Source organism: Streptopelia decaocto, assembly GCF_964273445.1.
Source record: "Streptopelia decaocto genome assembly, chromosome: 3".
Classification (NCBI taxonomy): Eukaryota; Metazoa; Chordata; class Aves; order Columbiformes; family Columbidae; genus Streptopelia; species Streptopelia decaocto.
This window is the reverse complement of record NC_138656.1, coordinates 68699127-68718775: the sequence shown is the minus strand read 5'-3', so window position 1 is coordinate 68718775 and position 19649 is coordinate 68699127. Positions and strand designations below refer to the sequence as shown.

Here is a 19649-nt window from a genome sequence, read left to right as displayed (position 1 = left end):
GTTGGTTGTTTTTTCTCCATGTTGCCTTTGCTTATAAAGTAAAACGGATAGTATGAGCCAAGCACAGCCAAACCAACGTAGATTAGCATGCATCAGTAGCAATGATTAATTTTGCTACAACTTCGAGCAATTTATGCAGTATGTTCTATAAAAATATTGGAAAGAGCTAAAAAAATACAGTTCCATTTTAAATTCTTTATTTCTTTCCCTTTGGACTTTGAGCAATTTCAGTAATTTCACTTTTAATGGTGATTAGTCACCACTTCAGTTTCCATACTTCCCATTGTAATTCTGACTTAAAGGATGTGGTTATTGATAGAATTTCATGTCAATCATATGCAGACATAACTTGCATTCAAAACCCCACACTCAGTGAGTGCACTGAATGATGTTAGGCCTCTGTGTCTACATGGCATTTCCAAAGCCCAGTGAGTTTTCCTCCCTGGACTGAATTCTTCTGTAGTTATCAATCAAGAATAGAGTCTGGAAAAAAAAAATTAAGCAAGAATAAAACCATACAAATCTACTGCAGAGAATTAGGAGTTGGTGCCATTAGCAATGTATGGTCACCGATTAAAAAAATCTAGGAAAACAACCACTGATTATGAAACCCAGGAAAACAACCTTCCCTTATGAGAGGAACAGAATTAAAACAATAGAGGAGATGCAGAAGAGCGCATTAATTGGAAGGCCACACAGAAAGCAAGCTATTGTTCTTTACAGGATAATGGAGAGGAGACAAACAGTGCTATCATACATTCAGTTATCTAGCAGTACTCTGGTTTATTCTATTGAAATCCTAAGATCCAGAAACAGTACTCGACATGCATTATACAAGAGAAAAAACATGAATAAAATATCAGTACAGAGAACTGTTAACAAAAAAGCCAGAATTAAAAAAAAAAATGTTATAAAGAGAAGGTATTGATTGTAGTTAGTTATTCTCATTTAAACATCTATAAAGGTTGTTTTTATAAGTATGAAAATCTTCCCTAAACTAGAGGTGTCAGCAGAATAATTGTATAAGTTTTACTTACTAAGTAGGTTTTTTTTGTGCCAAGAATGTCACAGTGAAAACTACACTTTGTTTTCCGCTAATATTAGTGCAAAGCACTTAGTAAGGATGTTTTCTGCCCACCTCCAGACCCATTATTGGCTTGAAAAACTCCTCTATCTCTTTGTTTCCTCCTTGATCATGAGTTTTTAGCACTAGGCACCAACTGAAGAGACTATCTACATTTTAAAGCAGAAAAAAATAATGAAGATTCCTTACTTTAAACAAATCCTGCATAATTTAACCTATAAAAAGAGGAATTAAATATGAAAGGGTAAAGGTGGGAAAACAGTTTCCTTAAGCATCCAAACCACAGGCCCCGCTGTGGAAGATGAAAGAACTACAGAGGCTGAGGAGGCGTCGAGCTAATTGGTGGCTGTGTATTCCAAGTGCATCTAAAAAAGCTTTTCTGTCAGGTTGGGAAACTACTAGTGGTACTTTTTTTTTAAAAAAAATGTTCTTTAAAACATGTATTTTGTGCTCATTTGGGTATAGAATATTTGAATTTATAATTGAGGAACTGACAGAACAGGGTTCAAAGAACCTGCTACAAAATGTATTAATGCATAAACAGGCAAAATAGAAATAACTGGAAAACTTCCAGAAGCTTTTGGAATGCTGCTTGCATTTTTATTAAACGGTTTATATTTTGTAATAGGATGCCTTATTGTGGAAAACACACAAGAGTTTTGTGGGAAATAGCTTTCAAACTACTTAGCCATTCTAAAAAAGAAGTTACCTAGAACCAAGTTCAGAAACGAACAACTTTTCATCTAATTACATTTCATTAAACCTTTCAGCATGGTATCTCCATCTCACCAAATCATCAATTCTGGTAATTGTTGACAACTCTACTGGTCACTTAGCCGTTGAGCCAGAATTTATTTAAAAAAGAAACAAATTTAAAAAGAGATTGATGACTACATTTACCTATACTCCATTTTTTTTCAGTAAAGAATGAAAGATGTAACGAGTATTACAGTACCTGACAGAAATAACAGTGACCATGTACCTTCAGAACTGTAGTAAAACTAGACCAGAGATAATTCTTGTAGTATGTAAATGGCTTTTTTGTGATACCAATTAGTCTTTCAGAGCTTTTTCCTGCTCTTTTGCCTCAAGATTAAAGTTCAGGCTGAAAAAAGATGACTTCCACTTGGGAAATTTAAAAATTATTCTAACAAACTGGTATTAAGAAACGAAAAAGATGATGCTAAGAATGTCGCAAAATAAAATTGTCTTTCCAAACTAATTATTCATGTTTAGTAATGCAAATCATCTTGGTTTTATAAATGGGTCCTATTAAGAACTAGTACATATGACTATTAAAAGTTTATTATGTGTCTTATTTAAAGCTATTTTTATTAGGTAATTATTTGATATATGACAGACTCTCAAATTGCCTTGTCATACCTTGTTCAATCATGGGTCCCCGAGGGCTAGGTAACACCTATACCAATGTATATACCTTTATTAATGGTATGCTACATAACTAATCATTTCTACCTAGACATGAAACACAAATAAGCTTTAATATGCACAAATAACCTGCAGAAGCCATAAGCTCAAGTGTGCTGCACTTGCAAGCCCATCAGCACTCAACAAACTCTTATTCCAGAGGACAGGAAAACAAATCCTGTAACTTGGTAAAGCCTAAACTTCATTTGAAATTAGATGCTTATGAAGTAATAGTTTGTAGAAGTTACATGATTGAAGCAAACTGGTCCCAACCGAGCAGCTTTTGTAAAGCCTGAAAGGTGGGGTTGGACTAGATGACCTTTGCAGGTCCCTTCCAACCCAAACTATTCGATGATTCCGTGATTCCCAGAGGGCTGGTAGCTCTCTTTGTGGCACCGTGTGGTGCAACGGCAGAGCTCACAAAACCGCTGCCAGGGACCTTTGGGCTGCCAAAAGCTTCAACTAAATCTGAGAAGTTTCTTCACAGGCCATTTTCAGTCTGAGCTACACAAACTGTTTTGGTCAGGAATAGGTTCCACTTCTCTCACCACTATTCATCCACCCTCTGACTGAGACTAGAGGGACCAGCAATTTGCCCTGAAACAACATTCTCCAAAGCCTTGCTAACGAATTTGTAACATCAAAGTTGCGTGAAGTTTGGAATAACTCCAGCATTGCATCCAAGTGTCAGATGATAATGAATTTGTTAGGTGTGTCCCAGTTGTTTCAGGAACTCAACATTAAAAAAAAAAAAAAAAAGTTACAAAATATCAGCATATTTAGAAGCCTCAGAGATGGAAATGGTTTTGATCTTAAAAAATGTAAAACATGCATGAATAGAACATCTAAAAGAAACTCCCCTATATTAACTACTGATCAACGTATTCACTGAAATTTTGAACTCCTGTTTCGATAACAGTATTTGCAGCATTAAGATGTGGTAAAACCTTCCTTTTCTCCACAAGTCCAACCAAGCTATAGTTTAATTACAAGAATTTATTTCCAAACATTGTTAAAGCACTAATTCTGGAATGTATAATTGTAGTATAATGCATTAGTACAATAAAATATTTTCAAAGTAAACAATAACCAAAAATCAGTACTCGTTCAATTATCCATTCTGAATTTATACCCAAAATGCCAAAGTGCCATCTATCACCCATCTAATGGAAATTTGCAATACTGCTATTAGCTTTTTTTTTTTTTTAATAATATAATGGTATGTACTTCTGTGAGCAGCACATCAAAATATTTTTCAGGGAGTTTTGCGAGGGCTCTAAGTGCCATCAGGCTGGACTGAACTTTCTGAAAGACATTAAATTTTTAAATAAGCTCGAGGTCCAGAGTAGGACTAAATCACTAGCTGGAAAACATGGACAAATGTTTTAAATGTTAAAAAAAAAAACTTGAATGCAAAGTTGAGAAAGTACCAGGATGAGGAAGAAACGTCATCAGTTTAAATGAAGGTATAATAACGCTCTCCAAACTTAAGCATTAGGATGGTAAGGTAGAGTTACAATCCCATAGGGAAATGCTAATATTTTATCTGCAATGCTGTGGGTGCAGTTCTGGCAGGGAAATCAGGTTACTAAAAGCAGTTATTAGACAAGGAAAATAGGTAGTACGGTGACAAAGATCCACCCAAGTGAAAAGCTCGGTTTGGTGGAATTAATTATGAATTTCATACTTAGAATGAATTTACTTTTATTTTGATGTAATTATCTCCACGCTTTAAAAAGGGATATGTTTATTTGAATTGCAGCTCTATTACAACTTGGTCTCCATCGACAAATAATTCCTTCCTGCACTGCTTGCAGATCAGGTGGTGTCATATTTATCACTGTAGAGATTCTTATTTCATCTTACTGTAATGAATATTCTCAACATAAACCAATATACAGTATCTGCAAATTATCAAAAAAGCTAGAAGAGGAATGTGGTCTTTGATTAGCTGAAAATATATTATTGATGGATAATTGTTTGGACCTGGTACAGTTTTTCTCTTAAGGAAATAAAAATTTCATGTTAGTGTTTTCCAGCATGTATTTCTGCAACCTAAATAGTAATTTCTTTCTTTCCATCAAGGCAAAGCAGAAAGACATAAAAGGTTGCAAAGATGAAGTGGCTGCAAATGCATGTTCCCAAAGGGAGCAATAGCAGATGCTACCTGGAAACGACAAAAAAGAGAAACAAAAACCAAACCAGCCAACCAACCCAAAACCCAAACAAATTGACTTTAGACTGTAGTGGACAAAAAAGGAGAGGGAAGAAGGGAAACTAGAGGAAAGCAATCAACATTTGCCAGATATTTAAAGAAATAAATTTAATACATGTAAAGCTGATATGGCATACGGTTAGCACTGTACCTGCAAGATTTTTTATTTAAGGCTCTGCTTACAGTCCTCACTGTAATAAAGCCTTTAGCTAAATCACCTTTTTTCCATCTTGTGGGAAATTATTCCGTCTATGCAACAAATGTAAAAATGCTTGAGCACTCAATAAGCAGCACTAACAGTCCCTTTTACGGTTTGAATTGTGACTCAAATGCACCTTGTATTATTACTCCTGGCATCCTTCTCATGAGTTTTGCATGTTGAAATGACGCCCTTGCCTGTCTGTCACACTGGAAGAACTGCAGTGAATGAGACATTAGGAATCGTTTAGGTTACAGGATTGCACATCGCACGTGTGTGTAATCTCTGTGACTGACAGCACCAAAGAGGAACTCTTCATCTGTTCCCAACCTGACTGCCTCCCCCTCCTGCTCCCTTTCTTAAGCCGATATGTTTCGCATTCTCTGCTTATCAGCCTGTTCCTTAACCTTCACATTGTACTGCCAGTCCTTACACTTGCAAAATTAAGCATAACTGGACTTTCCTAATAAATACCCATTTTCCTCCATTTGTTTCTTCACTCCTTGAAGCTTTTCACACAGCTTAAACACTGTTGTCACCACCCTCCTGCCTCAGTCCCCAACTCGGTTTTGTGATTCCGAAGACCTTCATTTCTCCTTTGAGTGGTTTAGGACGTTGAATTGGATTGCTTATAGAGAAACACAGAGGATGCAGAACTGGAGTCATCTCACTGTCCGAATGAATCAAAAAACCTGATCAACAAGCTTATTTTTAGTAGAAGGTATTCTCTTGGTGGATTTTGCTGACAGGTAATAAAAATATTAACAGAGATGCCTAGAAAGCACAGATGGAGGCTTCTCAGGAAAAATGTTCCACACCTCAAAGCTGCTCAACTCAAAATAAACATGTGTCACAAAAGTTAACTCTGCTAAAGGAGCAGGGATAATGAATTACAAACCTCAAAATGCAAGGTAAAACTGCAGTTCTGCTTCCTCTAACACTTAGCCATTTTACCGCTCCTTTTACAATAACTCTTTAATTATGATTGACCAATTTCAATGACTACTTCTCTTTTAACAACAAAAAACAGGTGTTTCATTTCCTACCTCAAGATGTCTCCGTAGCTGGAGATAAAACTGTCATAGTTACATATTTCCATACCTTCATAAATCTGAAACTTCAAAACTGTGATCCTAATTCTAAATTTCCAGCGTTTATAATGTTTGTTTTAAGGATAATTACAACTCTGCAGGCTTCTTTACAACAAAGCACTATAAATTATCTCAGTCCAAACTTTTAATATATTTTTCTTCCCCGAGGAATCGTTTTCATAAACAGTGTTTTGACAATTTGAAGCAACAGTGAGTATGAAAGAGAATTCTACCACGTGATACTTCCAATAATTCAAATGTATCATGTCAATTGCTTACTTATTTATTTTAGTATTTACAGCTTGTAGCAATACATTTTATTGCTTCAAAGCAGCACACAGCAGGCAGGTCAGGATTACTGTGGTTTTGCATGCTGTGAGTTTTTAAGTCAATTGCCTGTTTTCTTGACGTTAAGTTACTTCCCCCATGTTTTCTTTGTTGAGTTGATCTAATGCAATAGATACTTTTCTTCAGCAATCTTCATAATTCATAAAATTTATCATTTATCCCAAATTCCAATGAGTTCATTATGAAAAGTTCAAGATTTGCGTTGTTCTATTATTACAGCTGTTTTGGAGATGGCAGAGAAAAATTGCACCTTTTTTTTTAAACTTCATGTTTATTTGTTGGTTCTGTTTTCTTAAATATAATTCATACAGGTTTTAAATATGTATTACAAGATTCATGAATCACACAAAAGCATACAGTCAGAAAAACTAGGATGGAGTAAGAAGTTCAAGCCCTTGTTAAAATTTATTAATATACTTCTGCCAAGAAAAGTGGCATCTTCTTATGCTGAGGTCCTCACTGCTTACGAAATCACCCTTTAAAAATCAAAACTGAATTCTGAATACAGAAGAACTTTCATTTGTTTAAACACAAGCTATAAGAAACATTTTAAAAGTAATAAGGCACTTACTGCTTTTGGACTTAAGACATGTTATACATGGAGATGCCTAAGTTTTTAAATTGGAAACATTAACAAGCATTTAACTACTATGATACCTATCCATCTGATCACTGAAAAGATGATTAAGTTCTAGGTGAAAGCTGATCATTCACTTTTGTCTGAAAATCTACTTATGCTGCTTCCCCCCCCCGCCCCAAGGATCTCTTAGTGTCTTTAAGAGCAACAATGCTCTTGCAGTAAATGTACTTAATGCTGGCTGCTACCAGAAAACTAGATTTATTCATCTTCCTAAAACATTATTAATGGAATGGCATGAACCCGAGCAAGTAACTCTCAAAATGTTACCATTATGTATTTCCTGAATATGCTAGAATATTTATTGCTCCTGACAAGCTTTTCTGCTGTCAAAAGTAGTATAAGTAGTAAGGACATGGCTGCTCTAATGACAAAAGCAAATCCACAGGCAAAAAGGGGAAAATTTCTCTCGCAGGACATTTCTAATCAAAATCTCCTCAAAGAGTTCCAACAACATTGTAGCTTGCTGTTTCTCCTGACAGTCCATAAACAAGCAAATATTTTAATAAGTACTTTCTGTAGTCCAAGCTACAGGCATTGAGCAGCTTAAAAATCTGCAGAAGCCTGTCTTTACTCTTGCTGCTTTCTGTAAGCAGCTGTAGAAATTTGCAAGGCTCCTGTCAAGAAGAAAAATATAATGAGGAGAATAAAAAGGAGCAGAGAGTCCTCTGGATATTCTCATCTGTTAAGAGGAATGAATCTTGTGTTCCTACATAATACAGCTATACTATCGCTATGTGCACAACGCCAGTGCAGCTGCGTGATAAATAGTTTAAACATGACAGCTGACAAAATATGTAAATAAACTGGCTGTTTATTCATTTTCACACATTTAAGTTACAGACAATACCCCCCCCCCCCCCCAAATGTATACACTAGGAAGGCTTGGTCCATTGCACTGTTTCATCATGAAGATCCACTTGCCCAGGCAGACTTTTCCTATTATATATTTCCTTGAAAGCCAAGAAGTGCTCAAGTATTGAATATTCAGTTCATTAAAAGACTTTTGACTTTACCCAGTATGACAAATTACTCTAATTGAGTTGTTTCTGTTCTGTCGTCGTCCACATCAGTTATGTAGTTTTTAAGATCACTACGATCACTAAACAAACCACTTCAAGCAACTTAATGGAAACTGCAATCAGCACAGAGCAGCCACCAGGCTGTCACCGCAGTTAAACAGACCCTCATGAAAGCCTGGAGATGAAAAGGGCCTCTGTGCCAATATCACGCTTTCAGTTTGCTAACACCACTTTGTTCTCTCCCTCATTTCAATGAGAAAGGAGTCTACATGGATTTGTTTTATCTCTCTGAAAGGCTGAAATCTTGACAGCTCTGGAAAGTATTTGCTACTTAATGCCGACAATTAAATATACCAACTCCCTACCCAAACACAATCAAAACCATGGAGCTTCCCTTGGCAGAGTACAAACTGAGTAAACCAAGGCTAGTCTCAAAAATTAGCCACGTGCCAAAAAAACCCAAACTGATCCTATATGTTTTCTGTCTGAATACTCAAAATCCTGAGGCCAAAAATGACTTTTTCCCCTTTAGATACCCAGAAAAGGTTACTGCATTCCTCAGTGGCTCAGTTCAGCCCAGCAGCAAGCTGGCTTCCAGGAGCTGCTGAAATCTGGCAGCAAACAGCTGTGGCATTGCTTCACACCCCTGTTCTTCCTTCTGCTCTTGCCATGGTTTGCACTCCCACGTGCTAGGTTCTCCAGAGATCACTCGTTTTCTCGTTACAATCTTCTGAGCAATTGTTACCCAGTAAGAAAAATTAAACAATCTAAATGTCTGAAAGTAAACTACGCTGTCTAAAGGTACAAACTGTGGATCACACGGGGCCACCGTGGGCTGAACTGACCCGAGTTGCTTGGGAAGTGCTGGCGAGGGACTCTCTGCCTGTGACATTCTTCTAGGCCAAGTCATGGCTCTATTTGCAGCCTTTAGATACGTCACTTTTCTAGGAATACACTGAGGAGGGGATGAAGGCAGCATCAGAGAGAGAAGAAATATTTAAGATGCAGAAAGCTTGCAGCAATGGCCATAAATAAATGGAATAGGAAAATTTGGAAAATATATCTGACCATCCAGACATCAGGTGTGAGACAAGCTATTAACAGGATTAGTGGGAAAATTGCCCTTCAACTTAGAAAATTAGGGCTGACACATTCAAGAGGGGAGGATTTGCTGCAGTTGCTGTGACACCACTGTTGCCAGACTAGACATAAGTGAACCCAGAAGGTCCATTTTTGCTCTAAATTATCACTTTCTATTACTAAACCTACTCAATCGTGTCTTAGAGATCAACTGTGTTAACTGAAAAGAGTGAGGTGGTTCCTGTCCTGGATACTTGCAAAGACTGATAGATTATTCTGTGGCCAATTATATCCTCCAAATATGACTAAAAAGCCAAATACACATTTGTTGAGTAACAGAATGTTGCATGCTATCCACTGAAACCAGTTTAAGAAGATCTCTTACTTCCTGTATTATGTGAAACAGGACATTATATGCATTGTTTTTCAAAAGAGAAAAATCTTTAATTAAAAATACATTCACTTGTCTTTTTGTGCAAATTCTGGAGTTTATGAATCCCTCTGATGCCCTTATAAATACATTCATATTATACTCTGGTATACCCTTTTCCCATTAGGAATAAACTCTTCCTTAAATGGCATCAGCAAAATATGCATTTTATTCATGGTAAACAGAAAAAGTTTTTAAATCTAGTTTGACATCTTAGTTATTGCTTTTAACTTAAGCCATAATACAATCTATAGATGCTACAAAAATTCAAATAGAAAGAACTCTTTGTTTTTAATATGAGTTACAGAACAACATAAGAAATAACCCCAAAGCTTTATCTAAATGAATTTCAGCTTTTCACAGTGAACTGTAACTCACCATATATTTTAATTTGTGGTTTCTGGATAGCAGAAGATATTGAATTAGGCATCGAACATTCACATCGCTTTTCAGAATTTGGTGGGTCTGTGCTGGACCAAATTGCCAGGAATAATCACACCATTCCCTTTGGCGTAGTCTTTAAAAGATTCTGAAAGCATCAGGGGAAATTTATCTAAGCAAATACGAAGCAGACTCAGAATGTCCAAACCATGTAGGCTTAGTCATAAAGAAAGACTGCAGCTTGTGCAGACACTTAAATTAGCTTTAATTTAGATAAGTAAGGGATCGATAGCAATAAAGCCCATATCAGGATGGATTTCAAAAGAGGTTAGTTACTCCAGTGAAGAACCTCACATCTCAGTGGGGCCCAGCCAGTCTGCAGTTTCTGTGAGGCGGCATCTTCCCTGCTCTTTTCTGAACAAACTACATTACAGCATCGAGCTGTACCTCCACATGCTGCATGTACACTTTCAGCTTTGGCACAGACGTACCTTGGTATAGAAGATGGAGAGCACGAAGATGGTTGCTCAGAAAATAGTGGAAATAGCATTCAACCAACAGCATGGCGAAATCTGGCACATATTTAGTGATCAGTGGCCCTCTAAAATACTGATAATGCTGGACAGACATGATGCTTCTTAAAAGCTGTTAATAACTAAAAATATTAAGATAATAGGTACTTCAAATCTAGTTACTTATAGCAAAGGTCAGACCCTGTCATTGATATTGCCGCATGCAGTGATGCTGCCGACCAGGTAATTCTGCTCCCACAGATCAATCCCAAGCAGGGAGAACTGGCCACACAGCCTAGTGTCCATCACCACTTCTGCTCCCTGCCAAGACCTCAGGGTGCCTGCGACAACTTTTGTACCTGAGGAGCTTGTTATCTCGGCATAGCTACGGCGTGAGTTTTAACAAAGCCGTGCTGCTGCAACCGCACGCAGACACCCCTCGGCGTGCTCCTGTCCCTGTCCCTAGTGACCAGCCACCAGCAGGCAGCCCTCCACCCCAGCCACGCTGACGGGCAGGTCAGGATGGCTCAGCAGTGACCCAACTGACGTGGGACAGCACACATGCTGGTGTTGGCTAAGGCAAGAGAGACTTCCCCACAAACTTTGCTTCAGCTGTGCTCCAGCCAGGGGACGGTGAACCTTCAGCCTTGGTTGGAGCAGCCCAGCACCAGCCATGGAGACACTGGGCTCTCTCTCTTGGGCACTGTTATCAGCTGGGATCAACGTGACGCTGCTGCTGCCCGGCAGGACCAGAGACAATGTGCTTATGGGGCAACGTGCTCATGGTCCCACTGACAAGGGCGAAGGCTGCAGCACTTTTAAGATATTCCACCTGCGGCAGTTTCCAGAACAGCTGTACTAGCAAAACCACATTTCTTCATCATGTGCGTCTATGCACTAGCACTTAGCTTGTGTAAAAATATATTTAAAAGAAAAACCTGATGTTATTAAACCAGTGGAAGCAGAAGAATAGAAGCAGATTTGAGGTGCTTTGAAATGCCTTCCCTGGTAAGATGAATTGATACCATATTATCAGACACTTCTTTCTCTCTTTTTGGCTGCCAACCTAATGGCTGAGCTATTACAGTATCACTGTTCTTATGTTATAGACTCAAATCCACTCAAGCCTAATTTAAAATTCACCTTTTGCTCTGAAGCTGAAACCATGTTAGCAGTGAAAATGAGGCCGACTGCATCCAAATCTGCACTTACAAAATTAAAGGCAGCATTTTCTCAGCAGAGGATACTTGCTCATCAAATTTACTACCACCACGGATCACACCCTCCCTCAAATCATCACGACTCTTCTCTCTAATGAAAATAAAAAGATAGTTGCAATGAGCCAGGGTTGTATTTTTTTAATGCCACCACTTTTTGTGACGGGGGAAATAAAAGGAGACTTATGTCTCTTCCCTAGGGAGAGCACATTTCCAGATGTACGAACAAATACACAGATATTGCTCAGCATCTCGAAGCCGTGTCTGCAGAGGTACTGTACACACATACGCTTAATAAGAGATAAAAGTCCTGACCCTAGAGAGCTTCCAGTCAAAACAGATGAAAGGATGGGGAAAAAAGAAGTAATACTATCCTCTTTTTTTATATATATATGAAAGCAAAGAACTAAGAAAACAGGTCATTTGCCAAAGACTGGAAGTAAAGCCTGTAAATACGAATTTAAACTTAATATTTCTCAAGTCTCAATCTGGTGTCACAAAACCATTATTTCTCCCAAAACAGCATATTAAGGAAATACCATAAATAACAAAGAAAACTGCAGACCAGAAGGATCATAAATAGAATACCACATAGAAATGTAAGTACGAACAATTCCTATTTTTGAAAACTTTCTCATGTGTCCAATTTGAATAACTGGCTGTTTCACAGAAGCTGGCAAATATGTGCCTCTTGTAACAAAAAGTCATTGTGCAACAAAACATTCTACTTTCATCTATAATTATCTACCATAATATATTGGTCACTGTGTTGACCACAATCAAAATACTCCAATGGCTGAAATATGAGGTCGAAACACAAGAAAGGAACTCCCTTCTGGGTATAAGGAAAAAGGACCAAAGAAATATATTTTGAGAAGACTGAGGAAAATAGAATTTAACTTCTATCTGAGAGCTACTTGTAGTCGCATTATTATAGCATATTTTATACTTTTCTCCTCCATCATCAGAAAGAACTAACTGTATTGCAGTTGGAAAAAAACCCCTACACTTCCAAGTCTCTCCCCTTTCCCACAGTATCTGTATTCCTCTAGCATTTATATTTTATGAAGTCTTTTCAAAAGAGAAATGCATTCTTTATAAAAAAGCACACTGTGGTGGCAAAGATAAAAATCCCTTGCATTGCCCCCAAAGCCTGTCTCTTTAGGATTATTACAGATTAGATTATTATGGAAAGGGAGATTTAAATTTCTTATTTACCTGAACAGCATCATAATACATTTTCTTGCCTTCTTCATCCGTCTTGTCCGACATCAGCCACGCCTTGAGCAAATATTCATAAAAGCTATCCCCAAGCCCTCCAATGGAGACATGATCTAGAAAGAGATTCAACAGCAATTTCATCTTCAGCCTGGGCAATAAAATACAATTACAGTTTGAAACAATGCCTTTAATGATCTCTTCCTACAACAATCTTTAACAAATTTAAGCCTGGTACCTCAGTAAAAACTTAGCTGGTATATTTAGATAATTATTTCTTTAATTGCTAAATTTTTCATTAAGATAAAGCATCATAGTTATTTAATGTGCCACAATGTGCCACAGGAGTTCATGGCAAAGAAACAAGAATTTGTATGTTTAACATGTAATTCATGTAGTCTATCCCATACAAAAATGTGGCAATCTAAGTACTTTCTTATTCTAAAAACAGGAAAAAAAGTAGAAAGTGATCTCCAATAAAGGCTTTCCCCTCTTAGCATGCAGACATTATTTTTATTTGTTATTTTATTCACTAATGCTCCACTTATGTCACTTTATAAAAAAGGCCAAAATGTTTTTGCTCCATACTGTAGTGTTTAATTTCAGGTTATTTTATGGTATTTCAAAATGCTGACCCATATGTTTAAAAACAATACTACATTTGTGAACATCTGGCTGCTCTCAGAACTCAGCAGTAGATCTAGAAGGGGAAAAAAAAAAAAAACCCAAACAACCACCTACTTTTCCACGTCTACAGAGGATTATTGCTATCACACTGCTTTATTCTGCCCTGTGCTTACTGTGTGACAAGATCTGGTGCTACAGCTGCTGTGATTATTCAGCTGCACGCGTTGAGGACGTGGCCCCGCAAACACTGACACCACACCAGCCAGACCGTTCAATACCAGTTGCACCAGTGACGGGAAGGCTGGTGATGCTCTCAGCTGCTTGCATGAGGTCGCACTCACCTGCTGCCCAGGAGCCTAAAAGATGCTCAGCAAAATTTTAATGGGCTATAAAGATTTCAGCATAGATCCTCTAGACACAGGAAAGACTACGAATATATATATGTATACATATATCTATATCAAGTGTTTCTCTAAGCTCCATTAAACTAAGAACACTGGATTGAGGTTGTATTTTTTAAGTTGCTTCTCCTGTTAGCTGTAAGGGATTTGGCATTTATCGAGTTTTCAGCAAAAAGATTTCAAAATGCTTTACCAGGACTACTCCTTCACAACTGCCCATTTTACAGTGAGGAAGGGGTCTGTTAACTCCACCTGAGACATCCAGGATGCAGATGTGGTTACATGTACCACACAGCAAGTCTGTGAGTCACACCACAAAATTCTGGGCATAAGAAACACAAACTGCACAAGGGGTTATCAGGGCTTGTAAAGCCAGATGTAGAAGGGTTAGTGCTACAGAGCTCACGATTCCCAACGCCTATCTCTGATCTTAGCTTCAGAGTTATCCCTCTTTTGGTGGAATTCAAAAGAACACAGAGAATTTGTTTTTAAACTCCCCGGGATCTTCTCTTCATGGAATACCTCCTCCTTCATCTACTGAACAGGTTGCAAAGCCATGCAAATGTAGAAGATATACTTTTTTTCTATTCAAACTTTATTAAGTGTCTTTTTCCTTCACTAGCTTGTGATGTCCAAAAACTAATTTAGTTTTCCAAATGTATCCTGTCCCTTTGCCTAACAAATACATTGTACCATCAAATCTATGTTATAAACGACTTTCCCCCCTCCTCCTCTTTTGAATGAGATATATTAAATTTCTGGAAATAATACACCATTTATTTAATTAAATGTTCATGATCCAAAAGGAAAAGAGGCTTCTTAAAAAAAAACAAAACAAAACACAACGTTTTCCGTGATCAAAGGCTGATCTTTGAACAGCAGCATTTAAATGACCTTTATGGTTTCCTAAATAAATTACCATAGAAACCTCTGACATTTGCAAACTAAATAGCACAAGCGCAGTTTCATCAATAATAAGCCCTGTTATTATATACATTATTGCAGCAGACAAATCCAATTGACGCATGCTGCAGCAAATCACTGTCAGTTTACTGTCAAAATAACAAGGGCTAAATGAATTTACAGGAAAAATGGCAGCGATCCAGCAGTGTCCTTCACAGTCACAGCTTTGTTAGAGAAGAAATGTTCAGAAACTATTCCCCTCCCTCCCCACTTGATGTTTGAGAGATAACACTTCTGTCTTGTATCAATTAAGGGTCTAGGCTTTTTTCCCTGCTGTACTTAACTGAAAACAGCCTAGAAAAGCAATCTCAAATAAAACATCTCTCAAGTCTTACATTCTGATCTAGTATGGGAAAAAAAATAATAAATCAGTGTCTGCAAACGGAGGCAACTGAACTGAAAGAGATGCAACAAGATTGAATTTGCTTTTGCTGCTTCAGCATGCTGGGGACTGACCCACATCAGCTTCTGAGCCCATCATCTGCACATGCAGGAAGCTATTTTTTGCCAATAAAACATGTTATTGGAAAGCAAAGCTGGTGTGAACTGCAGGTTTTCCTGTGCACACCAATAAACACTGGCATTTAATGTCAATGAGGAGTACATGAGTTTTAATGCTTTACAAAGCTGTGCTACACCAACATGGGTAACAAGCGGGCACACAGCTCTCAGACCTGTAAGTGGATGTCAGAGTTTATACCACCACGCTAACTGGAGTTGATGGTTATGGACGCTGAGCTGTCACCAGCATTATGGCACAGTGACCTGAGGGAAGCCTCACAGTGCAATAGACTGGAAGGTTTTCTAAAATGGCAGGCAGAGTTCTAATTCATAAAGGAAAATGGGCTTTGCCTCGATGGGACAATACAACTGAGCAGCACAACCTTTTTGGACATCTTTTTAATTTAGAGTGAGACGCAAAGCATTCAAAAATATATTTTATTCAATAAAACGCTCACTCTTTGCCGTTCCGAAAATCATCTATGCAGAGTGCGGCCAGTGCCATAAAGACTCCAGAGCCTGACTTTCACCTTAACTGCATTCTAAACAAACTACTGCATTCAAGAACTTCTCCAGCCCTTTCCCATCGTATAACTAGCTCCAACAGGACCATCTCATCTGCCTGTGTATTTTGAGACCAAGACATCTCGCTTGTTTCCTTTCAGTAATTTACAGAGGAGAAAGTATGACATTGAGTCACATGAATGGGATGGTGGCAGACTGAACTTAAGTAGGAAAAGTGGAAAGAGAAGAAATAGGGTCTCTAGACTGTGGTTCTGCACACCATATAGGCTTTGAACATGTTATGAAGGCAACATACAACAAGAAAAGGCTCAGTCATCATGAAGGAGCTAAGAAGTTTAATACTTGAAGCATTTTGTTATACTCTTTCCCTTCTAATTTTGGTGTCTCCTGTAATGGTGCCAAGAGGATTAATGCCATGACACAGTTCTGTTTAGTTTGCTCCCCCAGTTGTTGGCAGTGAACTTCAACAGAAGTCACAGCTGGTATTAACTTGAAATACTTTTTTTTTAATCTTAAGTGAAGCCATACCACTCTAAAAATATGGAATTTGATTCAGATGATATGATGTTTCCTTAAACAGCCACTTTAGAGATCACTTTAGACTTTTGAATAAAATACTTCTGTAGTCTACAAATTTCTTTCCAAAACGATACATATTCAGACGTTTCCCTGCTTGCACAAGCCACACTGAAAGATCAAAGAAAAGTACATTAAAACACAGTAAGTAGGATTATTATTTTTATATTTGTAGTATTTTTTTACATTGTATGGAACCTCAGATGTAATATGAGTTGTTATATCTTATAAAAATACTTTATATATATACAAATCCACATAACAGAGATTGAAAGAAATTAACAGCTGCAAACATCACACTTATAGACAGGTCATAGTAACAAAGAAGTGAGTGACTTACGCTGGCCCCACTGGCCACTGCTGGGATTCAGATAGTTGGGGTAAAGGCCCTCTGGTTTATCCAGTCGATTTAGAACTTTTCGAATATTCATTACCTATTGGAAGGGCACATAACACTGAGCACTAATGCATTTCCTGCCCCCTCCCCCCCCAATAAAAGTGTCAGTATTAAAGTCTTAAAGTGCAAATATGCCTAAAAGTAAAAAAAAAATAGCCTTATTCAACACAGAATACCTCTGTGCAATCATGTTACCACTAACGAAGATCCTGATATCATCCCTTTGATGATAACAGCTTAGAGCAGGGGTGTCAAACTCATTTTCACTGGGGCCCACATCAGCCTTGCGGTTGCCTTCAAAGGGCCAAATGTAATTTTAGGACTGTATAAATATATATTCAGCCCTTTGAAGGCAACCGCAAGGCTGATATGGCCCCTGGTGAAAATAAGTTTGACACCCCTGCTCTAAGCTGATACCATTACATAAATGAGCTCTTCAAAACCCCTGGAATTGCTGTGTCAAATATCAGTAATGGAACAACACAAGAGAAACAAGCCCCCAAGTTCAAGATTTGCCATATCTCACCCAGCCACAGGATACTGAAATTCACAGAAGCTGGTTGCCTCAAATAAGCTCAACTGCTTCAGCATTATATTCCTCATATAGCCAAGTCAGAAACGCTGTTAAATATGAAGCTTCTCACCCAGGTCAGATGCAGAAGGGAACTGACAGGCAGTGTTGCCTGGAAAGGAGGGCACGGCCGGAGCTGAGCTCCAAACAACCAGCGGGACCCCAGGCAGCCCCGAGCACTCCGCCGGCACAGTTAAGGAGCTTGCTACAAATGAGAGGCCCGGGGAAACAATTACCATCCAGATGTTCTGCAGCTGGAGGCTTCCAGCAGCACCATCCATTTCAGAGCACGTGAAATAATTTATGTTGACTTTTAACATTCACAGAAAAAGTGAATGTAGCAACTTGGGAGAATGAAGATGGTGAGCACCACGGACCAGAAATCGTAACAAAAAGGTACTGACAGCTTCATCATAACACCCCAAATGCCTAGAGATCAAGTGAACTAGCTGCTGAGAAAGAAGATAAATTAGCTACACCAAGGTGCAGAAGGATTTTGGTTGTGGTTCACAAACTGCCTTCTGCATCTTGACATTGCATTGCTAACAGTCATTGTCCAAGCGCAGACTGCAATGAGTCCTAGACCTATTTTAATGAATTCTTCTATGAATACTTCCATGCAAAGCTTATTCCACTGTTTCTTCTTTATCAAGCATACCAGCCCTGGAATGGCTTGCCTCAAAGGGCTCTGGAATTGCAATCTCTAAAGGGTTTTACGAACAGCTTATACAAGCAAATTTCCAGCATCTTGCAGCTATAGCTCGATGCCACTTTGGAAGAGAACCACAGGTTAGGATTTTTAACACACGCAATTTGATTGTCTCTTAATAGAACAGATGCTACACGTTAATTTACCATAAATGTCAAAAGATAATTGAGCTACCTAGTAAGTTTGTTTCTATCTGTTCCTGGGTGCTGCCGCTCCCCACCTCCCCTGTTCATATTTATTTAAGAGAAACTCTGTCTTTAAATTCATCCCTAAATGCACTCAAATTGCCAGGAGTTTGTTTCACAAAGTTTATTCCAGTGCTGACAATAGTATCACAGCAAAGTCATTCAATCCTTTAAGTTTGGTACAACTAGTATTCATTTTAGATTTGACCATTGCTTTTAAACCTGCTGCTAAACATTATTAATTAGATTATTAGATAGATCATATCACTTTTAGCTAACATGGGGCAGTTGGAGTAAGAATACAAAATCAAAACAAGTGGAAGTTTTAATGAGAGAAAAAAACTCAAACCAAACCAAACGATACAGTGTATTATAAGGAACAGAACTTACTGACTATTTACGCACCAAAAACCAAAGCAAAATTGCTTAAGTGGGAACTGGGGAAAGCAGCAGAGCTTCTTTCCATGGGTTAAGTAAATAAAAAGTATACAGAGACAAAGGTATAAAATTTTGAAAGAATCAGTAAGTATGACAACTGTTTTGTCGAAGGATGCATTTCTTTTTCTCACCTCAAAGAAAGTTCAAAGGACATTTTTTAACGGGTAGTGCAATGGAAGGGCTTTCTGACCTTACTGATAGTAGTGATATTATACAGCATTTTGAAGACTAAACTTGCTGAGATCACACAAGGTAGCCATGGTGCTTTGCATATAGGCATCACATATTATCCCCAATATAATGTCAATTTTTGTTTCCACCACATTCAGGTGAAGTACTGAAGAAAGCTCTACAGTCTGATTGTTTAATGTGATATTCATTTAGAACATGAGCACAAATGATGTTTTATGGATGTGGGTAAGTGCTATATACAAGAAGATGCATCACAGTGATTTTGGAACAGATTTTTGACTACAAAACCACTCCAAGATGATTACGAAAACATCTACAAAATATCTGCCTCTTGTGACAAATGCTTACAACTGCGGAAAACACAAATCTCTCCCCAGAGATATTAGTCTCCCAATATGTGCTTTATCTTTACAACATAACTTTGATTGGACAGTCTAACCTTTTCAGCAAAGACAGGGTTTCCAGAAAGGTGGCTCAAGTGTACGAACTCCAGATGCAAAGTCCCAAATTCTGCCAAAATGCTGCTGCCGCCAGACGCCCAAGGCCAATTTCGACCGATTCCACTAAGGTGGGGGGGGAAGAGAAATACAGAAAAAAACCATGATCATCTGTAAGACAACATGAATAAAATATAACTGGTACTAGAGAAGATAATTAATTTAAAATGCACTTAATATCTGCATAAGAAACTGCACTTCGGCA

At 38.1% G+C, this 19649-nt stretch overlaps 1 protein-coding gene across 1 annotated transcript in view; it reads right to left on the bottom strand.

Annotated features, from left to right (window-relative positions):
- MAN1A1 (mannosidase alpha class 1A member 1) overlaps positions 1–19649 on the bottom strand; it is a 148403-nt gene that overhangs the window by 12401 nt on the left and 116353 nt on the right. The window contains exons 6-8 of the mRNA XM_082048563.1: positions 19387–19510; positions 16796–16889; positions 12863–12978 (exon numbers count right to left, since the gene is read on the bottom strand). Of these exons, the coding sequence (XP_081904689.1) occupies positions 12863–12978; positions 16796–16889; positions 19387–19510 (334 nt within the window). The remainder of the gene's footprint in view (positions 1–12862; positions 12979–16795; positions 16890–19386; positions 19511–19649) is intronic.